This window comes from Tachyglossus aculeatus, chromosome X2, assembly GCF_015852505.1.
Source record: "Tachyglossus aculeatus isolate mTacAcu1 chromosome X2, mTacAcu1.pri, whole genome shotgun sequence".
Taxonomy (NCBI): Eukaryota; Metazoa; Chordata; class Mammalia; order Monotremata; family Tachyglossidae; genus Tachyglossus; species Tachyglossus aculeatus.
The window spans coordinates 4,971,714-4,994,415 of NC_052100.1; the positions used below are offsets into that span (position 1 = coordinate 4,971,714).

General features: G+C 57.4%; 1 protein-coding gene across 1 annotated transcript; it reads left to right on the top strand.

Moving 5' to 3' along the window:
- Positions 1 to 994: 994 nt before the first annotated feature.
- On the top strand, positions 995 to 17,715 carry FGFR4 (fibroblast growth factor receptor 4). The gene is made up of 18 exons (XM_038771080.1): positions 995 to 1,086; positions 5,645 to 5,801; positions 8,750 to 9,013; positions 9,148 to 9,231; positions 10,197 to 10,363; positions 10,661 to 10,784; positions 11,483 to 11,673; positions 12,395 to 12,533; positions 12,623 to 12,816; positions 13,005 to 13,150; positions 13,337 to 13,458; positions 13,582 to 13,692; positions 14,232 to 14,428; positions 15,733 to 15,855; positions 16,162 to 16,232; positions 16,467 to 16,604; positions 16,714 to 16,819; positions 17,150 to 17,715. Exons 2-18 carry the CDS (start codon positions 5,711 to 5,713, stop codon positions 17,288 to 17,290), a joined length of 2,409 nt encoding a protein of 802 aa, XP_038627008.1. The 5' UTR covers positions 995 to 1,086; positions 5,645 to 5,710; the 3' UTR covers positions 17,291 to 17,715.
- Positions 17,716 to 22,702: the final 4,987 nt, after the last annotated feature.

Consider the following 22,702-nt stretch of genomic DNA (forward strand, 5'->3'; position numbering starts at 1 on the left):
AGGGGCGGCTGGAACGAGGACTGAGCACCTAGTGCAGGGTCTAATTCCAGATGACACTGGAAACTGGAGCCTGTGCAGTGGGGGGAAAAACCCCCCAATCATTGTGCCTCCCCCCTGCCTCGCAGTCTTCTAGGTCTCCCCATCCCTAATCAGGTCCCTCCCGAGGGGCACTGCACCCAGGACTGTCCTTCCCTCTGGAAGGACAGAGGGAATGCCCCCAATCCCTCTGCCCATCCGCCAAGCTAGCTCTCTTTCTTCCTTCAAGGCCCTACTGAGAGCTCACCTCCTCCAGGAGGCCTTCCCAGACTGAGCCCCTTCCTTCCTCTCCCCCCTCCATCCCCCTCATCTTACCTCCTTCCCTTCCCCACAGCACCTGTATATATGTATATATGTTTGTACAGATTTATTACTCTATTTATTTATTTTACTTGTACCTATCTACTCTATTTTATTTTGTTAGTATGTTTGGTTTTGTTCTCTCTCTCCCCCTTCTAGACTGTGAGCCCACTGTCGGGTAGGGACTGTCTCTATATGTTGCCAGCTTGTACTTCCCAAGCGCTGAGTCCAGCGCTCTGCACACAGTAAGCGCTCAATAAATACGATTGATTGATTGATTGATTCACCCGCCCCAGCCCCCGAGCTGACAGCTGGACAGAGGTGGCCAAGCGGGAAGGAAGGAAGGAGAGGAGGGGACGGCTGGGGCTCCGGGCCAGTAGCCCCCCAGGGCGGGCTGGGGGCTGCAGGGGATGGGATGGGGCCTGGGGGCGGGGCCGGGGGATGCCTCCTCCTCCTCCTCCTCCTCCTCCTCCTCTTTTTCCTCCTCCTCCTCCTCCTGCTGCTCCTGCTGTGCGGCCCCCGGCTGTCCGGGTCCCTGGGCGGCCTATTGTTGGGGCCGGGGGCGGGGACAGAGGACAGAGGAGGAGGAGGAGGAGGGCCGGACAGAGGAGGAGGAGGAGGAGGGCCGGACAGAGGACAGAGGAGGAGGAGGAGGGTCCGAGGCGGGAGAGCCCATCCTGGGTCGGTCCGATGGAAGCGACCCCCGGGGCCCGGCGGCTCGGCCTGGAGCCCCTCTCCTAGCTGGGACAGGTGAGGGGCCGGGGGACCGGGGGCCAACGTGGGTTTAGGACTGGGGTCTCCTTCTCCTTGTATGGACTCCTTCCCCCTTTTAGACTGTGAGCCCACTTTTGGGTAGGGACTGTCTCTATATGTTGCCAATTTGGACTTCCCAAGCGCTTAGTCCAGTGCTCTGCACACAGTAAGCGCTCAATAAATACGATTGATTGATTGATTGGGGTTGGGGGCCAGGGGAGCGAGGCCCGGGAATCTGGGGAGGAGCTAGGGCCGGTGGGCCAGGGGTCTCGGGCTGTGAATCTGGGGGTCCGGGGGTCTGGAGGTGCAGGGGTCTCGGGCTGAGAGTCCCGGGGGGGGATCTCGGGCTGGGGGGCTGGGGCTGGGGGCCTGGGGGGGGTCTCAAGCCGGGTTAAGGGAGTTTCGGTCCAGGGGTCCGGGGGTCTCGAGCTGGGAGTCCGGGTCTGGGGGCGCTGGGCTCAGTGGAGTGGGGGGGGGGCTCGGGGGGCTGCGGAGTTGAGGGGCTTCTAAGCTTGGGGTCGGGCCGCGGGGTTGGGAGTCGGGGGTCACAAGGTCATGGGTTCCAATCCCGGCTCCGCCACTTTGCTGTGTGCTCGGGCAAGTCACTTCGCCTCTCTGGGCCTCAGTACCCTCATCCGAAAAATGGGGATGGAGACTGTGAGCCCCACGTGGGACAAGGACTGGGTCCGACCCCATTTGCTTTGCGTCCACCTCCTCAGCGCTTAGGACAGTGCCTGGCACATGGGGAGCGGTCGACAGATACCGTAGTTATTATTAGTAAGGGGTCGCGGGGGGACCGAGGGGGGCTGGGGCAGGGGGGAGTTGTCGTTCAGGGATGGGGGTGAGGTGAGGAGGGCAGCGTGGTTCAGTGGAAAGAGCCCGGGCTTTGGAATCATTCATTCATTCATTCATTCAATAGTATTTATTGAGGGCTTACTGTGTGCAGAGCACTGGACTAAGCGCTTGGGAAGTCCAAGTTGGCAACATCTAGAGACGGTCCCTACCCAACAGCGGGCTCACAGTCTAGAAGGGGGAGGCAGACAACAAAACAGAACATATTAACAAAATAAAATAAATAGAATAAATATGTACAAATAAAATAAATGAAATAAAGTGAAGTGACTTGCCCAAAGTCACCCAGCTGACAAGTGGCGGGGCCGGGATTTGAACCCAGGACCTCCGACTCCCAAGCCCGGGCTCTTTCCACTGAGCCCCGCTGGTTCTCTAATGCTAACGCCATTATAACGATTATTATTATGACGATGATGATAATAATGACGAGGATAATGATTATCAGGCCGCGGGCCCGAGGTGGCCACGGCGACGGAGTCAGAGGTCATGGGTTCAAATCCCGGCTCCGCCGTCGGCTGGGTGATTTTGGGCAAGTCACTTCAATCAATCAATCAATCGTATTTATTGAGCGCTTACTGTGTGCAGAGCACTGTACTAAGCGCTCTGGGCCTCAGTTACCTCATCTGGAAAATGGGGATGAAGGCCTGATCACCTTATATCCCCCCAGTGCTTAGAACAGTGCTTTGCACATAGTAAGTGGTTAACAAATACCATCGTTAAGGGCAGGGGCACGGTGCCAGGGCGGGGGAAGTGATGCATAGATGAGGATGGGGTTGGTGCGGGGTGCGTAGGTAGGTAGGGGTGGCACCTGGGGGGCACTGGGGATTGGTCTTACTGTGTGCAGAGCACTGTACTAAGCGCCAGGGAAGCAGCGCGGCTCAGTGGAAAGAGCACGGGTTTTGGAGTCAGAGGTCATGGGTTCGAATCCCAGCTCCGCCACATGTCTACCGTGTGACCTTGGGCCAGTCACTTCACATATCTGAGCCTCAGTTACCTCATCTGTAAAATGAGGATTAAGACCGTGAGCCCCACATGGGACAACCTCATCACCTTGTATTCCCCCCCCCCCCACCCCGAGCTTAGAACAGTGCTTTGCACATAGTAAGCGCTCAACAAATACCATCATTATTATTATTATTGGTCTGCCCCAGGCCGCAGTCCTGGAGGGAGGCAGGGAGGCGGGGGCCCGGGATGGCCGCCCAACGCCGCCGCCGTGGGAGAGGCGGGGGTCTGCGGGGGCGGGGGCCCGCTGGTGAATCAGTAACCGGGGACTCTAGGATCACACAAAGTCCTTTGTCGCCCTCCGTCCAAAGGTTAACCTGGCCCGGGGCCTGCTCTGCTCTGCTCTGCTCTGCTGCGGGTTTCTGATTGAGAGCCTGCTTCTTCCCGGCCGCCCCCCACCCTCAAAGGAGGAGAAAGCACCCCAATAGGGATGAAAATAAGCACCCCCTCTCCTAGCCCCCCGCAGGAGGTGAAACCAGGTGTCCCCCTCCCCTCCAGCTCCCTCTCCTAACCTCCAGCGCGAGGGGATGTGAAATGATGATGTGGATATAGCTAGAATTCTACCTATTTATATTGATGCCATCGAGGCCTGTCTACTTGTTTTGTTTTGTGGTCCGTCTCCCCGCTTCTAGACTGTGAGCCCGTTGTTGGGTAGGGATTGTCTTATTTGTCGCCGAATTGTACTTTCCAAGCGCTTAGTACAGTGCTCTGCACTGAGTAAGCGCTCAATAAATACGATTGAATGAATAAAGGAAGGAAAACAACACACACACACACCCCCGGCTAGTTCTGAGATCTTTGGGGGATTGAAAGCCAGACTCTGGTGGTCTGAGACGGACGCTTGGAGGTCTTGAAAGGGTCATGGGAGGAGGGAGAGGCTCAAAGTGACTGTCTGAACCCCTCCAGACCCTCCGTGAAGGGAGGAGGGTTACTCAGGCTGACCCCAGGAGAGGGAGGATCTTAGCTGAGAAGGCTTAGAGAGACCCTCTTCCTCCTCCCTTCCACCTCCCCCCAGCTCCTGGAATCTCCCACAACAGGGTCTCCCTCCCATCCCCTAGCCCTGGCTGGCCTCCCAGAGACCCAGCAATTTGGAGAATTCGCCCAGCCTCCTAGGGAGGGTGTGGGGGAGGTGGGGATCGGTGGAGGGTCTCTTTTTTGTATGGTATTTGTTTGACACTTACTATGTGCCAGGTGCTGTTCCTAGTGCTGGGATAGATACAGAGTAATCAGGTTGGATACAATCCGTGCCCCACGTGGGGCTCACAGTATCAATGCCCAGTTTACAGATAATAATAATAATAATAGTAGTTGTTGTTAAGCGCTTACTATGTGCCAGGCACTGTACAAGCAAATCGGGTTGGACAAAGTCCCTGTCCCACACGGAGCTCACAGTCTCAATCCCCAGTTAACAGATGAGGGAACTGAGGCCCAGAGAAGTGAAGTGGACAGGTGGTGGAGTCGGAATTAGAACCCAGGTCCTTCTGACTCCCAGGCTCGGCTGTATCCGCTAGGCCACGCTGCGTCCCTGCGGAATTGGTGGACATGTTCCCTGCCCACAACGCAGTCTAGAGGATTGTAAACTCATTGGTACTTATTGAGCAACTGGGTGTGGAGCACTGTACTGAGTTCCTCGGAGAGTCCAATACAGTAGAGCTGGAAGACAGGACCCCTGCCCACAAGGAGGTTCGGCCTAGAAAAGGAGTTCAACCTTCCAGGGCAATGATCGGGGCCCTAGGGTCAGTTTCCCCGTCTCTAAAATGGGGAGAAGAGACGGTATGTATTAATGGGAAAAGCCTGGATTGGGGTCAGGAGACCTAAGGTCAAATCCCAGCTCTGCTCCAGCCTGCTGTGTGACCCTGGGCAAGTCATTTATCCTCCCTGGGCCCTAGTTTCCTCACCTGTAAAATGGGGATAGGATTCCTGTTCCCCCTCCCCTTTAGACTGTGAGCACAAGGTAGCACAGGGATTGTCCGATTTTGTTATCTTGTAACCATCCTTAGCACAGTGCTGGATACAGAAGTGTGTAATAATAATAGTCCCTGGGACATGAAGGGAAGGTACCCAGCTGTGCCATGTCCTGGGCTTCTCCTTGGCTCCGGTTGGGACCCAGGAGCTTAGCACAGTGCTGGGCACACAGTAAGCATACAACACATGCCACTGGTCAATTGGTTGAGAAGCTCCCAGGCTCCCGGCCGGGTTTGAATCCCGGCTCCGCCACTTGTCAGCTGTGTGACTTTGGGCAACTCACTTCACTTCTCTGTGCCTCAGTTCCCTCATCTGCAAAATGGGGATTAAGAATGTGAGCCCCATGTGGAACAACCTGATCACCTTGTAACCTCCCCAGCGCTTAGAACAGTGCTTTGCACATAGTAAGCGCTTAATAAATGCCATTATTATTGTTGTTATCCACAGAGGATAGAACAAGGGCCTTAGAGTCAGAAGACTCCCGGCTCCACCGCTTGTCCGCCTTGTGACCTTGGGCAAGTCATTTAACTCCTCTGGGCCTCAGTTACCTCATCTGTAAAATTAAGAATAAGACTGAGCTCCATGTGGGACTGTGTCCAACCTGATTTGCTCGTGTCTACCCCAGCGCTTAGTACAACGCCTGCCTAAGTGCTTAACAAAGACCACAAAAAAACCCCAAAAAACTCAGGGGCTTTGACGAACCTCACCCGCTGTCCTCTTCTCTCTCCTCATACAGGACCCAAGGAGGCCTTTCCACGCCAGTGCCGTGAGTGCCCTGGATCCGGGAGCCTACGGTGGAACCATGGGGTTGCGGCTGGCCCTGCTGGTGGCCTTCCTGGTGGCTTCGGGGCTACTGGCTCCTCAGCCAGTAGCCTCCCAGGACATGGACCAGGGTAAGCTACCCGGCGAGGGCTTGGTGGGGCAGGCGGGGAGCGGATAACCAGGCAGGTCAACCATGGCTCCTGGGGGGTGGGGGGAGGTCAACCGTGGATGCCCAGGTCATGGGGGGGATACATGGGGTCCCCCCACGGCCAGCAGGAGGGAGAGATCTCTCATAAGCTCCCAACTTGTTCCCAATCAATTAATCGATGGTATTTACTGAGTGCTTACTCTGTGCAGAGCATTCTAATAAGCGCCTGGGAGAGGACAATACAATAGAGTTGGTGGTCATGGCTCCTTGCCCTCAAAGAGCTTACAGCCCACTAAGCACTTGGGAGAGGACAATATGATAGCCCCTGCCCTCAAGGAGCTTAGTCGACTGTCTACAAATACGAATACCATCATTTATGCTGAGCACTGTACTAAGCACTTGGGAGAGAACAATAAAATAAGGTTGGTAGAGGTGAGCCTGCCTGCAAGGAGCTCACAGTCTACACGATTTGGGCGTCTGTTTCCTCTTTGTAAAGCGGAGACCCTCCCCTTAATGTCAAGAGCCCCCGCCCCGTCCTGCACATGGTGCAAGGGAAAAGTGGGCTGCAGGAGTTTATGCCCCAGATTGGAAACCCTCCGAGGGCAGGGATGGTGCCTGCTGAGTCTGCTGGAGTCTCCCCAAACTACTGCTTGACTGTAAGCGGGCCCAGGTGGCATTCGGGGCTGAGTGGGCAGCGGGAGTCTAGGGGGTGGTCCCGGCGAGGCACATGGGCCGAGCCCATTGTTCTGTAGGGATTGTCTCTATTTGTTGTCGACTTGTACTTCTCAAGCGCTCAGTAAGGTGCTCTGCACACAGCTCTGCTGCTCTGAATGAATGGGGGCCTAGAGGCAAGGCCGATGGGAGTGCTCTGCACATAGTAAGCGCTCAATAAATACGATTGATGATGGGAGTTGTGACGATCTGGGGAGGGACGCGTGGGAGTGTCAGCCCAGGCGTGGGTGTACAAACTCACTAACTGCCCCTCCTCTAGACGGGTTGGGCGTCCCGAAGCTTTGGCCACTGGCCTCCTGAGGGTCAGCGGGAGAGGCCCAGGTTGGGCTGGGGCAAAGGAAGGGGAGAATGCAGAGTCAGGGGGAGCGAGAAGGGCCACCCCCCTGGCTTGTCCTCCTGCCCATCCCTGGATTTTAAATCTGGGGCAGAGAGATCCAGCGGGCCAGGGGCCAGGAGGGGCTGAAAGGGAGAAGCCTGCGTGCTGCAGAGCGGAGGGGCGGAGTGTGGGGGGCCTCGGGGAGACCAGCGTGGGAAGGGGTCCTGACCCGGGTCCCGGGAGGGAGCGGCGGGGTGGGGAGGGAGAGGGGACAGGGGTCACCGGCTCTCTGACATGTTCATTTTGCCGCCTGTCAAGCTGTCAGTCACCCAGGGGGAAGCCGCCCCTGCCTGCCTCCCAGCTCCGCCCTTGGGGGAGTGAGTGGTCAGTCGGAAAAGCCCGGGGAATCCTGGGCGGGAGGCGGAGGGAACAGAGGAAGGATGTGAGGCGGGGGCTCTTGGATCAGGCGGGAAAGCCGCCGCCATAACTTGAGGAGGGAGGCAGGGCATCTCCCTGGAGTCCCCATTTCTGCCATCCTAAGCTCACCCTCCCCCCGTAGTGTAGTAGGAGGAATAGTATTTATGAACCCCTTGCTGTGTGCAGACCACTGCACTAGGCACTGAGAAAGAATACACAAGGGGAATTAGACACAGGCAGGGACTGTAGACCGAAGCTCTTCGTGCCCAGGAATGTGTCTGTTTATTGTCATTTCGTACTCTCCCAAGCGCTTAGTATAGTGCTCTACACACAGTAAGCGCTCAGTAAATACGGTTGACTGACTATTAACTCCATCAGATCCACCCAAGCTCTCAGTACAGTGCTTTGCACATAGTAGATTGTCAGTTCTTCAAGGGCAGAGTTGGATTCTGTTTACCCTTTGGTCTCCTCCCAAGCGTTTAGTCCAGTGCTGTGCGTATAGTGGACCAGAAGCTGCTCAAGGGCAGGGACGTTGTCTACTAACTCTAGTGGACTCTCCCAAGTGCTCAGTACAGTGCTCTAGACTGTGAGCTCACGGTGCGTGGGAAATGCGTCTGTTTACTGTTATATAGCGTACTCTCCCAGGTAAGTGCTCGCCAAATCAATCAATCAATCAGTCGTATTTATTGAGCGCTTACTGTGTGCAGAGCACTGTACTAAGTGCTTGGGAAGTACAAGTTGGCAACATATAGAGACGGTCCCTACCCAACAGTGGGCTTACCGTCTAGAAGCGCTCAGTTCTGTGCCATGCACCTAGTAGATGTTCAGTCATTATCATTGATTGATTCATTCAATGGTATTTATTGAGCACGTACCGTGTGCCAAGCACTGTACTTTGGGACAAACTGATTACCTTGTATCCACCCCAGCGCTTAGAACAGTGCTTGGCACATAGTAAGCGCTTAACAAATGCCATTATTATTATTATTACTTTGGAGAGTACAATACAGCAACAAACAGACAACAGATGGATCCATCTGCAGCCAGGACCAGCCAAGAGCAGCCCCTCCGCCGCCCCCCGGCCCGGATGCCGTCTCCCTGTTGGGCATTGGCGGATTGGGCTCGGGCAGCGGCAGGGAGATGATGATGATGATGATGATGGCATTTGTTAAGCGCTTACTACGTGCAAAGCACTGTTCTAAGCGCTGGGGGGATACAAGGTGATTAAGCTGTCCCACGTGGGGCTCACAGTCTTAATCCCCATTTTCCAGATGAGGCATCTGAGGCTCAGAGAAGTGAAGTGACTTGCCCAAGGTCACACAACAGACATGTGGTGGAGCCGGGATTCGAACCCATGACCTCTGACTCCAAAGCCCAGGCTCTTTCCACTGAGCCACGCTGCTTCTCTGTTAATGGTCCCTCGTCCCTCCCGGCCCCGCTGACCCTCTCCCCATCCGTGCCCACAGAGCCCTGCCAGGGTCAGGGGGAGCAGGACAAGGAGCAGCACTTCCAGCTAGACCCGGGCCAAGCTGTGCAGCTCTGCTGTGCCCAGGGCAACCGCAGCGGGCACTGGTACAGGGCGGGCAGCCGCCTGGCTGCCAGGGGCCGGGTGCGGGCCTGGCGCGGCTGGCTGGAGATCGCGGCCCTGAGCGACGAGGACGCGGGGTCCTACCTGTGCCTGGCGCGGGGCACCAGGTTGGTGCTCTACAACATCACCATCTCCGTGGTTGGTAAGAGCGGGTCGGAGGGAGCTGGGGGCCCTGCTTGGCCTGCCTGGGCTCGGGGGGTGGGGGTGGGGGGCGGGCAGCGTCCGGGGGTCCCGCCGGCTTTCCCCCAGTCACGTGGGCCTCTGCGTGATTGGCAGATTCCTTGGGCTCTGGGGATGACGACGAGGACAGCGACGGCCCCCAAGGGTCACCCTCCAGAGGCCGGGCCAGGCTGCATCAAGGTCAGTGTCATCTCCTCCTCTCTCCCGGAGAAAGGCAGCAGCGGGGCCTAGTGGATAGAGACGGACCTCGGAGTCAGGAGGACCCGGGTTCTAATCCCGCCTCTGCCTCTTGTCTGCTGTGTGACCTTGGGCAAGTCACCTCATTCTCTCCACCTCAGTGACCTCATCTGGAAAATGGGGATGAAGACTGTGAGCCCCACGTGGGACAGGGTCCCGACCTCATTAACTTGTACCTGTCTCAGTGCTTAGTATGGTGCCTGGAACATAGTAAGCACTTAACAAATACTTAAAAAAAAATTTCCCCAACCAACACCCACCCTGACCCCGGCAGGTCTCTGGCAGCTCCTTTCACCCTCCCGGGCCTCAGTTTCCTCTCCTGGAGTGGGGTCAGGCGTGGAGAGGGACCACCCCCCGGGGCTTAGAGGGGGTGAATGGAAGCGGGGTGGGGCAGTGGTGTGGGAGGAGGGGAGACGGGTGGGTGGTCACAGGGGCTGACAGGGAGAACATGAGACCAGATCACGGGAGGTCAGAATTGGGGACATCATCATCATCATCATCAATCGTATTTATTGAGCGCTATGTGCAGAGCACTGTACTAAGCGCTTGGGAAGTACAGATTGGCAACATATAGAGACAGTCCCTACCCAACAGTGGGCTCACAGTCTAAAAGGGGGAGACAGAGAACAAAACCAAACATACTAACAAAATAAAATAAATAGAATAGATATGTGGAAACCCAAATCAGGGGAGACTAGATCGCGGGAGACCGGATTCATTCATTCATTCAATCGTATTTATAAAGCTCTTACCGTGTGCAAAGCACTGTACTCTAGAGCTTGGGAGAGGACAATACAACAACAAGCAGGCACATTCCCTGCCCACAGCGAGCTCCCAGTCTAAAGGGGATAAAAGGATCCCCCTTCCCCGCCACTCAGACGGCCCCCCGCTGCTGCCGGTTCCCCCAGGCCCTTACTGGACGCACCCCCAGCGCATGGACAAGAGGCTGTACGCCGTCCCCGCCGGCAACACCGTCAAGTTCCGCTGCCCAGCCTCCGGGAAGCCCCTGCCCACCATCCGCTGGCTGAAGAACGGGCGGGATTTCCGGGGCGAGCACCGCATCGGGGGCATCCGGGTGAGGCCCGAGCACCCCCGCGGACCCCCGGCAGCCCCTGGGCCGCTCCACAGTGGAAGGGCCCCGGGGGAGAGCCATGCGGGAAGGAGGTGGGGAGGCAGGGGAGGCTGGGGTGGGCTCGCGTCTGTCCGGGAGTCCAGCCGGGTGCTCGGTCTAACACCTCTCCCCCTCACGCCCCAGGGGGTGGACCCCGGCCCTGCAGGGGGTCTCCACCTCAACTGCTGGGGGGAGGTGGGGACCGACGGGGGGCACCCCCATCCCCGGGACCCTCCCCCTGACCCCGTCCCGTCCCCCCAGCTCCGCCACCAGCACTGGAGCCTGGTCATGGAGAGCGTGGTGCCCTCCGACCGAGGCAACTATACCTGCCTGGTGGAGAACGCCTTTGGCAGAATCCACTACAGCTACCTGCTGGACGTCCTGGGTGAGCCACCCCCGCACCCCGAGGGTCCTGCGGCCCATTGCAGGCTGAACCTCAGGAGCCCCCTACCCCACAAGTTGCCACCCAAGACCCCACCAAGGGAGGGGTTCACATAGTGGATAGAGCACTGACCTGGGAATCAGAAGGACCTGGATTCTAATCCCGGCCCCTCCACATACTGATGGTATTTGTTAAGCGCTTCCTATGTGTTAAACAATGTTCTAAGCACTGGGGTAGCTGAAACCTAATCAGGGAGTCCCACACGGGGCTCCCAGTCTTAACCCCCATTTTACAGACGAGAGAACTGAGGCCCAGAGAGCCCCATGTCTGCTTTGCGGCCTTGGGCAAGTCACTTCACTTCTCTGGGCCTCAGTTCCCTCACCTGCAAAATAAGGATTGAAACTGTGAGCCCCACCTGGGATGGGGACTGTGTCCAGCCCAATTTGCTTGTGTCCACCCCAGTGCTCAGTACAGTGCCTGGCACATAGTAAGAGCTTAGCAAATACCACAATTATTATTATTAATTGCTCTTGGTGCATTATTATTATTAATTGCTCAGCACTCAGTATGCACTCTGCCCATACTGACGGTGATCGGCTGATTGTACTCTCCCTAGAGGGTTCAGTGGGCAGCTCCCCCTCCGCCCCCCAGGCCGGTCCAGGCCCCTGGACCTCTCTGACCTGAGGCCCCTGCGCCCACAGAGAGGTCCCCGCACCGGCCCATCCTGCAGGCTGGTCTCCCCGCAAATACCACGGCAGTGGTGGGCAGCGACGTCGAGTTCTTCTGCAAGGTGTACAGCGATGCCCAGCCCCACATACAGTGGCTGAAGCACATTGAGGTGAACGGCAGCAGCTTCGCTTCAGACGGCGTCCCGTATGTGCAGGTCCTCAAGGTATCAGAAGCGGCTTGGCCCGGTGGATCGAGCCCGGGCCTGGGAGTGGGAAGGGCAAGGGTTCTAATCCCGGCTCTGCCACCTGTCTGCTGGGTCACCTTGGGCAAGCCCTTTCGCTTCTCTGGGCCTCAGTTACCTCATCTGGAAAATGAGGACTGAGACTGTGAGCCCCATGTGGGACGGGGACCGGCTCCAACAGATTTGTTTGTGTGTCATTCCCCATCCCGCGCTTAGTACAGGAAGCACATAATAAGTACCATTTTTAAAAAAAAACCACAAATAAACCCCGTGATGATGCAATTTCTGGGCCTTCCCACCCACCTGGGATCGGAGTAATCCTTCTGGGGGCTGGGGGCTGCAATTTGGTGGACTTTTTTCTTACTCCAAATGGTCACTGTTCTGGCCTCGTGACTGTTATCATTCGAACAGACCTGCCTGCCTTTGGACACAAAGCCGTCCTGTAGGATGGAATTTTCCTTCAAAATAACTGACTCCTTACCTTAACCCGGCTGGCATCTTAGTTTCTTCCTGGCCTTGAGCGCCGATTGGCCAAATCTCCCCGTTGGCGGGTAGCTATGCGATCTCCATGGCCCGTGACTGGAGGAGAGTCAGGACGGCTGCTGGCATTTGGGGGTTTGGCGGCTTCGGTCAATGGGTGGTGAGGAGGGTGGCCTCCCCGGGACCCTCTCACCCAGCCACTCCCGCCCCCGCTCGCCCGCAGACGGCCGACATCAACAGCTCGGAGGTAGAAGTTTTGTACCTGCGCAACGTCTCGACTGAGGACGCGGGCGAATACACCTGTCTGGCGGGCAACTCCATCGGCCTCTCGTATCAGTCTGCTTGGCTAACCGTGATCCCCGGTGAGGGTCGGGGGACGGCCGGGGGGCGGCGGGGAATGGGGAAAGGGACTGGGGCCCACGGGGGTCTGACGGTGTCTATCCTGGGGCAGAGGAGGAGCTGCTGAGGGATGCGGCGGGCCCAGAGGTCAAGTACACGGACATCATCATCTACACGTCCGGCTCGCTGGCCGTGGCCATGGTGGCGGTCATCGTGGTCCTGTGCCGCATGCAGACGCAGTCCGGCAAGCCGTCCCGCGAACCTCTGGCCGTGCACAAGCTCTCCCGGTTCCCCCTCATCAGACAGGTACGCGGCCCCGGGCCCACTTCTCCAAACTCCCCTCGGCCCCCCACCCCGGGTCCCCAGCCCTGACCCCGGCTGGGGCCGAGGGCGTCGGTGACCCTCTGACCCCAGTTGTCCCATGTCGTCCCCCCCCGGAGCCCCGGCCGGCCTCGCCCTCCGACCCTTGACCCCCGGCTCGCTCCCCCCGGCAGTTCTCTCTGGAGTCCAGCTCCTCGGGGATGTCCAGCACCTCCTTGATGCGGGTCCCCCGCCTGTCCTCCAGCTGCACCCCCATGCTGGCCGGCCTCGTGGAGCTGGACCTGCCCCTGGATGCCAAGTGGGAGTTCCCCAGGGACAGGTCAGTGTCGCACCCATTACTCTCTGCCCACCGAGCGTCCTCCTCGGGCCCCAGGGACAGGGAGGGAGAGTTGAATCAGCTCTCTGGGATCCCCTTCCGAGCAGCCACAAAGGGCCCCCAACTGCTCCAGACCGGAACCGGGGAGGGGTGTCCAAGCGTCCTTCTCCCCTCCTTCCCCCACCACAGGCTGGCTCTGGGGAAGCCCCTGGGCGAGGGCTGCTTCGGGCAGGTGGTCCGAGCCGAGGCCTACGGCATCGACCGGGATCGGCCGGACAGGGTGGAGACCGTGGCCGTCAAGATGCTGAAAGGTGAGAGGGAGGAGCACCCCGGCGTGGGGAGTGGGAGATCTGGGGGTAATGGAGGGGAGCCCGGACACCCCCTCCCCCCGAGCTCGGCCCCCGCGCCGACCCAGCCTGCCCCCGCCCCTGCAGACAACGCCTCAGACAAGGACCTGGCCGACCTCATCTCTGAGATGGAGATGATGAAGCTGATGGATCAGCACAAAAACATCATCAACCTGCTGGGGGTCTGCACCCAGGAAGGTGAGCGGGGGCGCGGGGGCTGCACCCGGAGAGGTGGGCCGGGTCAGTGGACGGGAGGGTGGGCACGGGGGACAGGCCGGGCACCTGGAGGTGACCAGGGAATGGGCAGTGGGCAGGCAACATGGCAGAGAGCCACTGCACTGCGACATCTGGAGAGGTGTCCGGCCCCTCCTTGCCCCTGTACGCACCCGACTCGTGTTATTAGTTCAGTGCTAACTATGTGCCAGGCACTGTTCTAAGAATTGGGTTGGATACACCACCATAATTGGGTTGGACACAGTCCCTGTCACATATGGGGCTCACAGTCTTAATCCCCACTGTACAGATGAGGTGACTGAGGCCCAGAGAAGCATAATGACTTGCCCAAAGTCACGCAGCAGACAGGTGGCGGAGCCGGGATTAGAACCCAGGTCCTTTTGACTCCCCTTAGGCCGTGCTGCTTCTCCACATCCCACCCTTCCCGCACCGGTCCCGCTGCCACCCCCTCCCCTGGTCCGGGCCGGCCCTCACGCCACCCCACCCGCCCTGCCCGCCCCCAGGACCGCTGTACGTGATCGTGGAGTGTGCCGCCAAAGGCAGCCTGCGGGAATACCTGCGGGCCCGCCGGCCCCCCGGCCCCGACTCCCCCTTCGCTGCCGTCGCTGCCAGGGTGCCCGAGGAGCAGCTGTCTTTCCAGGACCTGGTCTCCTGTGCCTACCAAGTGGCCCGCGGCATGGAGTACCTCGAGTCCAAGAAGGTGAGTACAGTGAGTACAAGCGCTTAGTACAGTGCTCTGCCCACAGTAAGCGCTCAATAAATACGACTGAATGAAAGTGAGGGCACGGGGGCTGGGGGGTAGCGGGAGTCAGCTGATGGGACACTGGCCCTGTGGCTCTCTTCATTCATTCATTCAATTGTATTTGTTGAGCGCTTGCTGTGTGCTGAGCACTGTACTGAGTGCTTGGGAAGCACAAGTTGGCAACATATAGAGATGGTCCCTACCCAACAGCGGGCTTACAGTCTAGAAGGGGGAGACAGACAACAAAAGAAAACATATTAATAAAATAAATAGAATAAATATGTACAAGTAAAATAAATAGAGTAATAAATCAGTACATACATATATACAGGTGCTGTGGGGAGGGGAAGGAGATAATGCGGGGGGGTGGGGAGGGGGAAAAGGGGGAGAGGAAGGAAAGGGCTCAGTCTGGGAAGGCCTCCTGGAGGAGGTGAGCTCTCCCCAACCTCTGACCCTCCGCTTCCAGTCAGTAACGAATCCTCCACAAGGTCCCTACCAAGTAACTCCCGGTTGGGCAGGATCACAGGGACCGAAAGGGAGAGGATGAGACCCTGGGGAGGGAGACCAGGTCAGTCAGTCAACCATATTTATTGAGCACTTACTGTGTGCAGAGCATTATACTAAGCACTTGGGCAAGTACAACAGATTTAGCAGATACATTCCCTGCCCAAAATGACCTTACAGTCTAGCGGGGGAGACAGACGTGAATAGAAGTAAATAAGTGACAGATATGGAGTTGAGTGCTGTGGGGCTGGGAGGGGGGATGAATAAAGGGAGCAAGTCAGGGTGCTGCAGAAGAGAGTGAGAGAAGAGGAAAGGAGGGCGCAATCAGGGAAGGCCTCTTGGAGGAGATGTACCTCACGGGTGGTCAGATTGGGGTGACCAGATCAGGGGAGACTGGAACGTAGAAGGCTAAAATCAGAGGAGATCAAATCGAGGGAGACTAGATGGGGGAAGGCCAAATCAGGGGAGACCAGATCCGGAGACACCAAATCGAGGGAGACCGGATCAGAGGAAAAAGGATCGGGGAAGCCCAGATTGGGGGAGACTGGATCGAGGAGGGTGAAATCAGGGGAGACTGGGTCGTGGGAGACTGGTTGATCGGGGCGTGGGAAAGTGGCGACCTTGGAGAAGAGAGTTACCAGCCCCGGCCCGCGGTGTCCGATTGCCGCAGCTGGCAGGGCCGGGGCCGTGGCGGGGGCGGGAGCCAGAGGGGAGGGGGCCCCCCCATCGCCCTGAGCCCACTCCCGCCCTGGCTCCAGTGTATCCACCGTGACCTTGCCGCTCGCAACGTGCTGGTCACCGAGGACAACGTGATGAAGATTGCGGACTTTGGCCTGGCCAGGGGCGTCCACGACATTGACTACTACAAGAAAACCAGCAATGTGAGGACACTGGGGACGAGGCTGGTGGGAGAAGGGCCGGAAGGAGCTGGGGTGGGGGGCCTAGACCAGTGGGAGGCAGGGGATGAGGAGGAGGAGGGTGTTGGAGAAGGGGCAGGGGCTTTTGGAGGCTGGAGGTGGGTCCGAGTCCCCGCATCCACCACCGCCATGTACAGCCGAGCTTGGTCACGGGACATTTGGGGACAGGGATTCGGGACTCCAGGGTCTCCGCTGCTCGGGGATTGGGGGCTCAGGTATCCTTGTCCTAGAGGGTCCCTCCCCTCTGTGACCCCCGAACTTTGACCTCAGGGCCGCCTACCAGTGAAGTGGATGGCTCCAGAGGCTCTGTTCGACCGCGTCTACACCCACCAAAGTGATGTGTAAGTCAGGGCAGGGGAGTGGAGGGGTACGTTCCTCTACTCAGGGTGGGGCCCCGTCAGCTAAGCCCTCCTGTCCCGGGGGCCCCCCGTCTCTCAGAGCGGGACAGAGTTGAGAATGGGGGCTGGGCAGGGGAACCCCAGGATCCGAGCACCCCTCTGGGGCCCTGGGTGGGTGTGGCGGCCTTCTGCGGGGACGGCCCCTCGGACCTGACCCCGGGGTCCCGCCCTTCCCAGGTGGTCCTTTGGGATCCTGATGTGGGAGATCTTCACCCTGGGGGGCTCCCCGTACCCCGGCATCCCGGTGGAGGAGCTCTTCAAGCTGCTGAAGGAAGGGCACCGCATGGACCGGCCATCCAACTGCACCCATGAGCTGTAAGCCGACACCGTCCCGACCTCTCCCTCGCCCAGCATCTGTTCCCATCATCCATTCCCCCCGTGCCCCCACTCCACGGTCACCTCTGTCCCCCACCTGCCCACCCAGGTACCTGCTGATGCGAGAATGCTGGCATGCCGCCCCGTCCCAGAGACCCACGTTCAAGCAGCTGGTGGAGGCGCTGGACAAGATCCTGATGGCCGTCGCCGAGGAGGTGCGACTTCTTGTCCCCTGACCCCCGCAACACCCTCCCCCGGCCACCTTTCTTCTCCCTCCCTCCCTCTCTCTCTCCATAATCCATTCTCCCCTAAGCCACCGCTACTGGGGTAGATCCCAGGTGGGATACAGGGCAGGAGACGGGGCGGATCGCGGGCAGGATCCGGGGTGGATCGGGGCAGATCTGAGATGGACCAAAACGGATCCAGGTGACCCAAAGAGCCCCTGGGCTGGGAGCCGAGGCCTCTTTGGTTCCTGGGTGGGTTCCGGGCAGAGGGACAGCGGGTCACAGCGGGTGAGGATGCTGACCGGTCCCTCGCCCCCACAGTACCTGGACCTCTCGACGCCCTTTGAGCAGTATTCCCCGTCTGGCGAAGACACCAGCAGTACCTGCTCCTCCAATGACTCCGTCTTCACTCACGAGACCCCGGCCCCCTGCCCCTTTGCCTATCACAACGTGCGGACTTGACTTGGGGGGAGGGAGAGGAGGGGAGAGGGGGCAGTGAGCGGCCCGGGTGTGTCCGCCCTGCCCCACGGGTCAGCCTGGGGTAGGGGGCAGTGGGAAGCCTGCGGCCTCTGCCTCCCCCTGTCCCCGCCCCACCCGCCTCCACCCTCTGGAAGCCACAGAGAACCCAGCCTTGATTTCCCTCAATTCCTGTTGTCCAGAGGCACCTCAGCCCCTGATGGAGGTGGGGACCCTCCCTAAGGACCAGGGGGACAACCCAGTTCTGGGGTCTCCTTCCCCACGGAGAGACTTGCCCCCACCCCGACCCCTCCGGACTGCCACCCCCAAGGCCCACCTGCCTGTACATAGCTAGAGATATAAATATTTATGTACATAGTGTTTCTAATGCATATAAAAATGGCCTTTTATAAATTATTTTTTGGAATATACCATCGCACTACTGAGTTTTTCCTGGATCAGCAGGAGCTGGGGGGGAAAGGACAGGCCTGGTCTTGGGGGGCCCAGGACAGGGAATTTAGGGAAGACTATGGGCCCGTCAGCCTTGACCTTTCTATTATACTTCTTTTTTCTGTTTCTTGTTTGCTTTTTTTTTAAGCTCCCATTATGTGCCAAGCACTGTATCAAGCACTGGGGTAGATACAAGCTTGGCCATTGTTCATGTTCCACATGGGGCTCACAGTCATAGCCTCCATTCTACAGATGAAGGAACTGAGGTACAGAGAAATTCAGTGACTCGCCCAACGACACCCAGCAGGGAAATGGTGGAGCCGGGATTAGACCCCTGTACTTCCCAAGCGCTTAGTACAGTGCTCTGCACACAGTAAGCGCTCAATAAATACGATTGATTGGTCCTTCTGATTCCTAGGCCTATGCTCTATCCAGTAGGCCTTGCTGCTTTCTTATCCCAACCTGGGAGAGGCTCCCCTGTTTAGCATTTAGTGCTTTGCACACAGTAAGCGTTCAGTAAATACGAGAGAGAGCTGGGTTGCGGAAGCGCTCATTGTGTGCCAAGCACTGTACTAAGCGCTTGGGAGAGGACAGTAGAACAATAAACAGGCTCATTCCCGGCCCACGAGGAGCTCACAGTCTAGTGGTCCTCCAGGAGGCTCGGGGGTCAACCAGCCTGCCCCCCATCTGCTGCCCCCCACCTCCCAGCCCCGATTTGAAGCTGATCCAGTCTAGGCTGCTGGCTGTGGCGCTGCCCATTAGGCCGCCCTCTCCCGAGGCCCCACCGAGAGCCTGGCACTGCAGCCCTTGGACAGGGGAGGGTCGGGCATTTCTGGATGCTGCTCTTTGGAGCCGAAGGGGCTGCAGCTGTTTCTGCCCCGTCCCGGAACCGTGGGCTTCAGTTTCACGAGAGCCTCTGGAGGGGCTGGGGCGTCACGTCTCCCTGCTCAGAAGCGGGATTGGGTTTCACCCAGCTCTGATCCCTAAGGATCCGCTCCATTCCCAGCCCCTTCCAGCTGCTGCCTCGGCCTCCCCCACAGCTGGCGGGGGTCGGGGCAGGGGGGAAGCGTCCAGCCGGTGCCCCCTCGCCCCCCCGGCTTCCGGCCCTGAGCGATGCCAAACTGGGAAAAGGCGGGATCCAGCTGGTGTTGGGGGGAGCACGTTCTCCCTGGCATAGAACTCAGCCACCGGATTCGCCCGCAGCTGTCCTGGCAATCAATCAATCAATCAATCGTATTTATTGAGCGCTTACTGTGTGCAGAGCACTGTACTAAGCGCTTGGGAAGTACAAATTGGCAACATATAGAGACGGTCCCTACCCAACAGTGGGCTCACAGTCTAAAAGGGGGAGGCAGGGAACAAAACCAAACATACTAACAAAATAAAATAAATAGAATAGATATGTACAAGTAAAATAAATAGAGTAATAAATGTGTACAGACATATATACATATATACAGGTGCTGTGGGGAAGGGAAGGCAGTAAGGTTGGGGGGATAGAGAGGGGGACGAGGGGGAGAGGAAGGAAGGGGCTCAGTGTGGGAAGGCCTCCTGGAGGAGGTGAGCTCTCAGTAGGGCCTTGAAGGGAGGAAGAGAGCTAGCTTGGCAGATGGGCAGAGGGCAGGAGTTAGGGAGGGGTGCTGGGATGTCACAGAGGGAAAGAGGAGCAAACCACAGACAAACCTGGAGGGCGGAGCCCCTGAGAGCATGGGATCTTTTTTTTTATGCCATCTGTTAGACACTTACTATGTTCTAAGCACTTGGGTCGATACAAAGTAATCAGGTTGTCCCACTTGGGGCTCACAGTCTTAATCCCCATTTTCCAGATGAGGTAACTGGGGCACAGAAAACTAACTTTGCCCAATGTCACACAGCAGAGAAGAGGCGGAGCCAGGATTAGAACACAGGTCCTCCTGACTCCTAGACCCAAGAGCTATCCACTAGACCACCCTGCTGACAGGGAGGACAATGAACCACTCTGCCCTCAGAGTGGATTGGGCAGGAGCCCGGTTCATTGCTGAGCTGGGTACTGCCCTGTGGGAAGCAGCGTGGCTCAGTGGAAAGAGCCCGGGCTTTGGAGTCAGAGGTCGTGGGTTCAAATCCTGGGTCTGCCAATTGTCAGCTGTGTGACTTTGGGCAAGTCACTTCATTTCTCTGGGCCTCAGTGACCTCATCTGTAAAATGTGGATGAAGACTGTGAGCCCTCCGCGGGACAACCTGATCACCTTGTAACCTCCTCAGCGCTCAGAATAGTGCACAGTAAGCACTTAATAAATGCTATCATTATTATTATTATTAAAGGCAGGTTCCCCGGGGCACTGGGCAATTCAGAGGTGGCCAGTCCATGTTGGGTCACTGGATGGAGAGTTAGGGATGAAAAGGAGAGGGTTAGTGGTGTTGGGTGGTCCCTGCTGGGTCACTGGAGGGAGAGTCAGGGGGGTGGGATGGTCAGTGTTGGGTCACTGAGGGAGAGTCAGGGATGGGGAGGGGAGAGTCGGGGGTGGGATGGTCCATTTTAGGTCACTGAGGGACAGTCGGGGATGAAGAGGGAAGGGGAGGGGTATGGATGGCTTGTTCTGGGTCACTAGGGGAGAGTCAGGAATGGAGAGGAAAGAGTCGGGATGTGGTCTGGTCCATCCCTAACCACAAAGGCGGGTGTCCAGAAGGGCTACCAGCACCCAATTCCTCCAAGCGTCCTGCAGGATCCTGGGCTGGGGGCGAGGGGTGGCGAGGAGACTGTGAGCCCTCTGTTGGGTAGGGACTGTCTCTATATGTTGCCAACTTGTACTTCCCAAGCGCTTAGTACAGTGCTCTGCACACAGTAAGTGCTCAATAAATACGACTGATTGATTGATTGAGGAGGGGGAGGCTGCCAGCAACGGCTGGGCCTGAAACTGGCAGGCGATGGAGGATTGGGGTTTGACCACCCGGGAGAGCGTAGTGCGGTGGCCGGATCCCAGCTCGGTGAAAAGCCCCACACGGACGCGTTTTTTCAAAGTTTGACCGGGTGTGCGGTCAATCCAGGTGGGTGGGGAGGTTGAGAGGGGAGGGGAAAGGGAGAAGAGGTCGAGGGGCTACCCACAGGAGCGTTTTCTTGGGAGTAGGTCTTTTAGACTGTGAGCCCAATGTTGGGTAGGGACTGTCTCTATATGTTGCCAATTTGTACTTCCCAAGCACTTAGTACAGTGCCCTGAACATAGTAAGTGCTCAATAAATACGATTGATGATGACTGATGATGAGTACAGAGGAGAGGTGTGGAGAGATGAACAGCTGACAGTCTGCTGTGTGCACAGCACCGAACTAAGCACTTGGGAGAGCACTGTAGGCTTAGTAGACATGATCCCTGCCCTCAAGGAGCTTTCAGTCTACTGTGCGCAGAGCTCTGAACTGAGTGCTTGGGGAATCAGTGTGTGCTAGTGGATAGAGGCTGTGCTGGGTGTTAAAACAACCTGGATTCTAGTCCCAGCCCCGCCACTTGTCTGCTGTGTGACCTTGGGCAAGTCACTTTACTTTGGGCCTCAGTTCCCTCATCTCTAAAATGGGGATTAGGTTGTGGCTAGAGCACGGGCCTGGGAGTCGGAAGGTCCTGGGTTCTAATCCCACCTCTGTCACGTGTCTGCTGTGTGACCTTAGGCAAGTCACTTCCTCTGTGCCAGGCACTGTACTAAGTGCTGGAAATCGGACTGAACACAGTCCCTGTCCCGCATAAGGCTCACAGTCTTATTCCCCATTTTACAGATGAGAGAAGCAGCGTGGCTCAGTGGAAAGAGCCCGGGCTTTGGAGTCAGAGGTCATGGGTTCAAATCCCGACTCCGCCAACTGTCAGCTGTGTGACTTTGGGCAAGTCACTTAACTTCTTCTAGACTGTGAGCCCACTGTTGGGTAGGGACTGTCTCTATATGTTGCCAACTTGTACTTCCCAAGTGCTTAGTACAGTGCTCTGCACACAGTAAGTGCTCAATAAATATGATTGATTGATTGATTCATTCTCTGAGCCTCAGTTTCCTCATCTGTAAAATGGGGATTAAGACTGTGAGCCCCCCGTGGGACAACCTGATCACCCTGTAACCTCCCCAGCGCATAGAACAGTGCTTTGCACATTGTAAGTGCTTAATAAATACCATTATTATTATTATGAGGGAACTGAGGCACGGAGAAGTGACTTGCCTGAGGTCACACGACAGGCAAGTCGCTTCTCCGTGCCTCAGTTCCCTCATCTGTAAAATGGGGAATAAGACTGTGAGCCTCATGTGGGACGGGGACTGCGTTCAGTCCGATTTCCCCGTACCCACCCCAGCACTTAGTACAGTGCCTGGCACAGAGGAAGTGCTTACCAAATACCGTAACTATTATTAAGCGATTCGCCCAAGCTCACACAGCAGAAAAGTGGCAGAGGTGGGATTACCTCCCTCCCTTCCCCACAGCACCTGTATATATGTATATATGTTTGTACATATTTTTTTACTCTATTTATTTATTTATTTAATTTATTTGTACAGATCTATTCTATTTATTTTATTTTGTTAGCATGTTTGTTCTCTGTCTCCCCCTTTTAGACTGTGAGCCCACTGTTGGGTAGGGACTGTCTCTATATGTTGCCAATTTGTACATCCCAAGCTCTTAGTACAGTGCTCTGCACATAGTAAGCGCTCAATAAATACGATTGATGATGATTAGGAGCCAGATCTTCTGCCACCCGAGCCCTGGCTCTTTCCTCTCGGCCGTGCTGCTTCTCCGAATTATTATTATTACTCGGGTAGTGGAGCCCAAGTGGGGACAGGGTGGGGGGAAGGGGGACACGACCCATCTTGGCGGGATGGAGGAGGGAGATCTGAGCTATTGTCTCCCCTCCCAGCCCCGCCGCCGGGCCCTTCCCCCACCCAAAAGAGGGGGGTCTCCCCTCCTCGCCCACCCCCCTCCCAGGGGCAGGGGCTGGGGTGAGGGGCGGGTGAGGAGGGGGACCAGCT

Excerpts from the sequence above, each read along its gene's own strand:
- FGFR4 (XM_038771080.1), top strand. The coding sequence starts at position 5,711 with ATGGGGTTGCGGCTGGCCCTGCTGGTGGCCTTCCTGGTGGCTTCGGGG. Across the intron at positions 11,674-12,394 it reads CGTATGTGCAGGTCCTCAAG|ACGGCCGACATCAACAGCTC; the intron begins GTATCAGAAGCG and ends GCTCGCCCGCAG. Across the intron at positions 13,151-13,336 it reads TGGGAGTTCCCCAGGGACAG|GCTGGCTCTGGGGAAGCCCC; the intron begins GTCAGTGTCGCA and ends CCCCCACCACAG.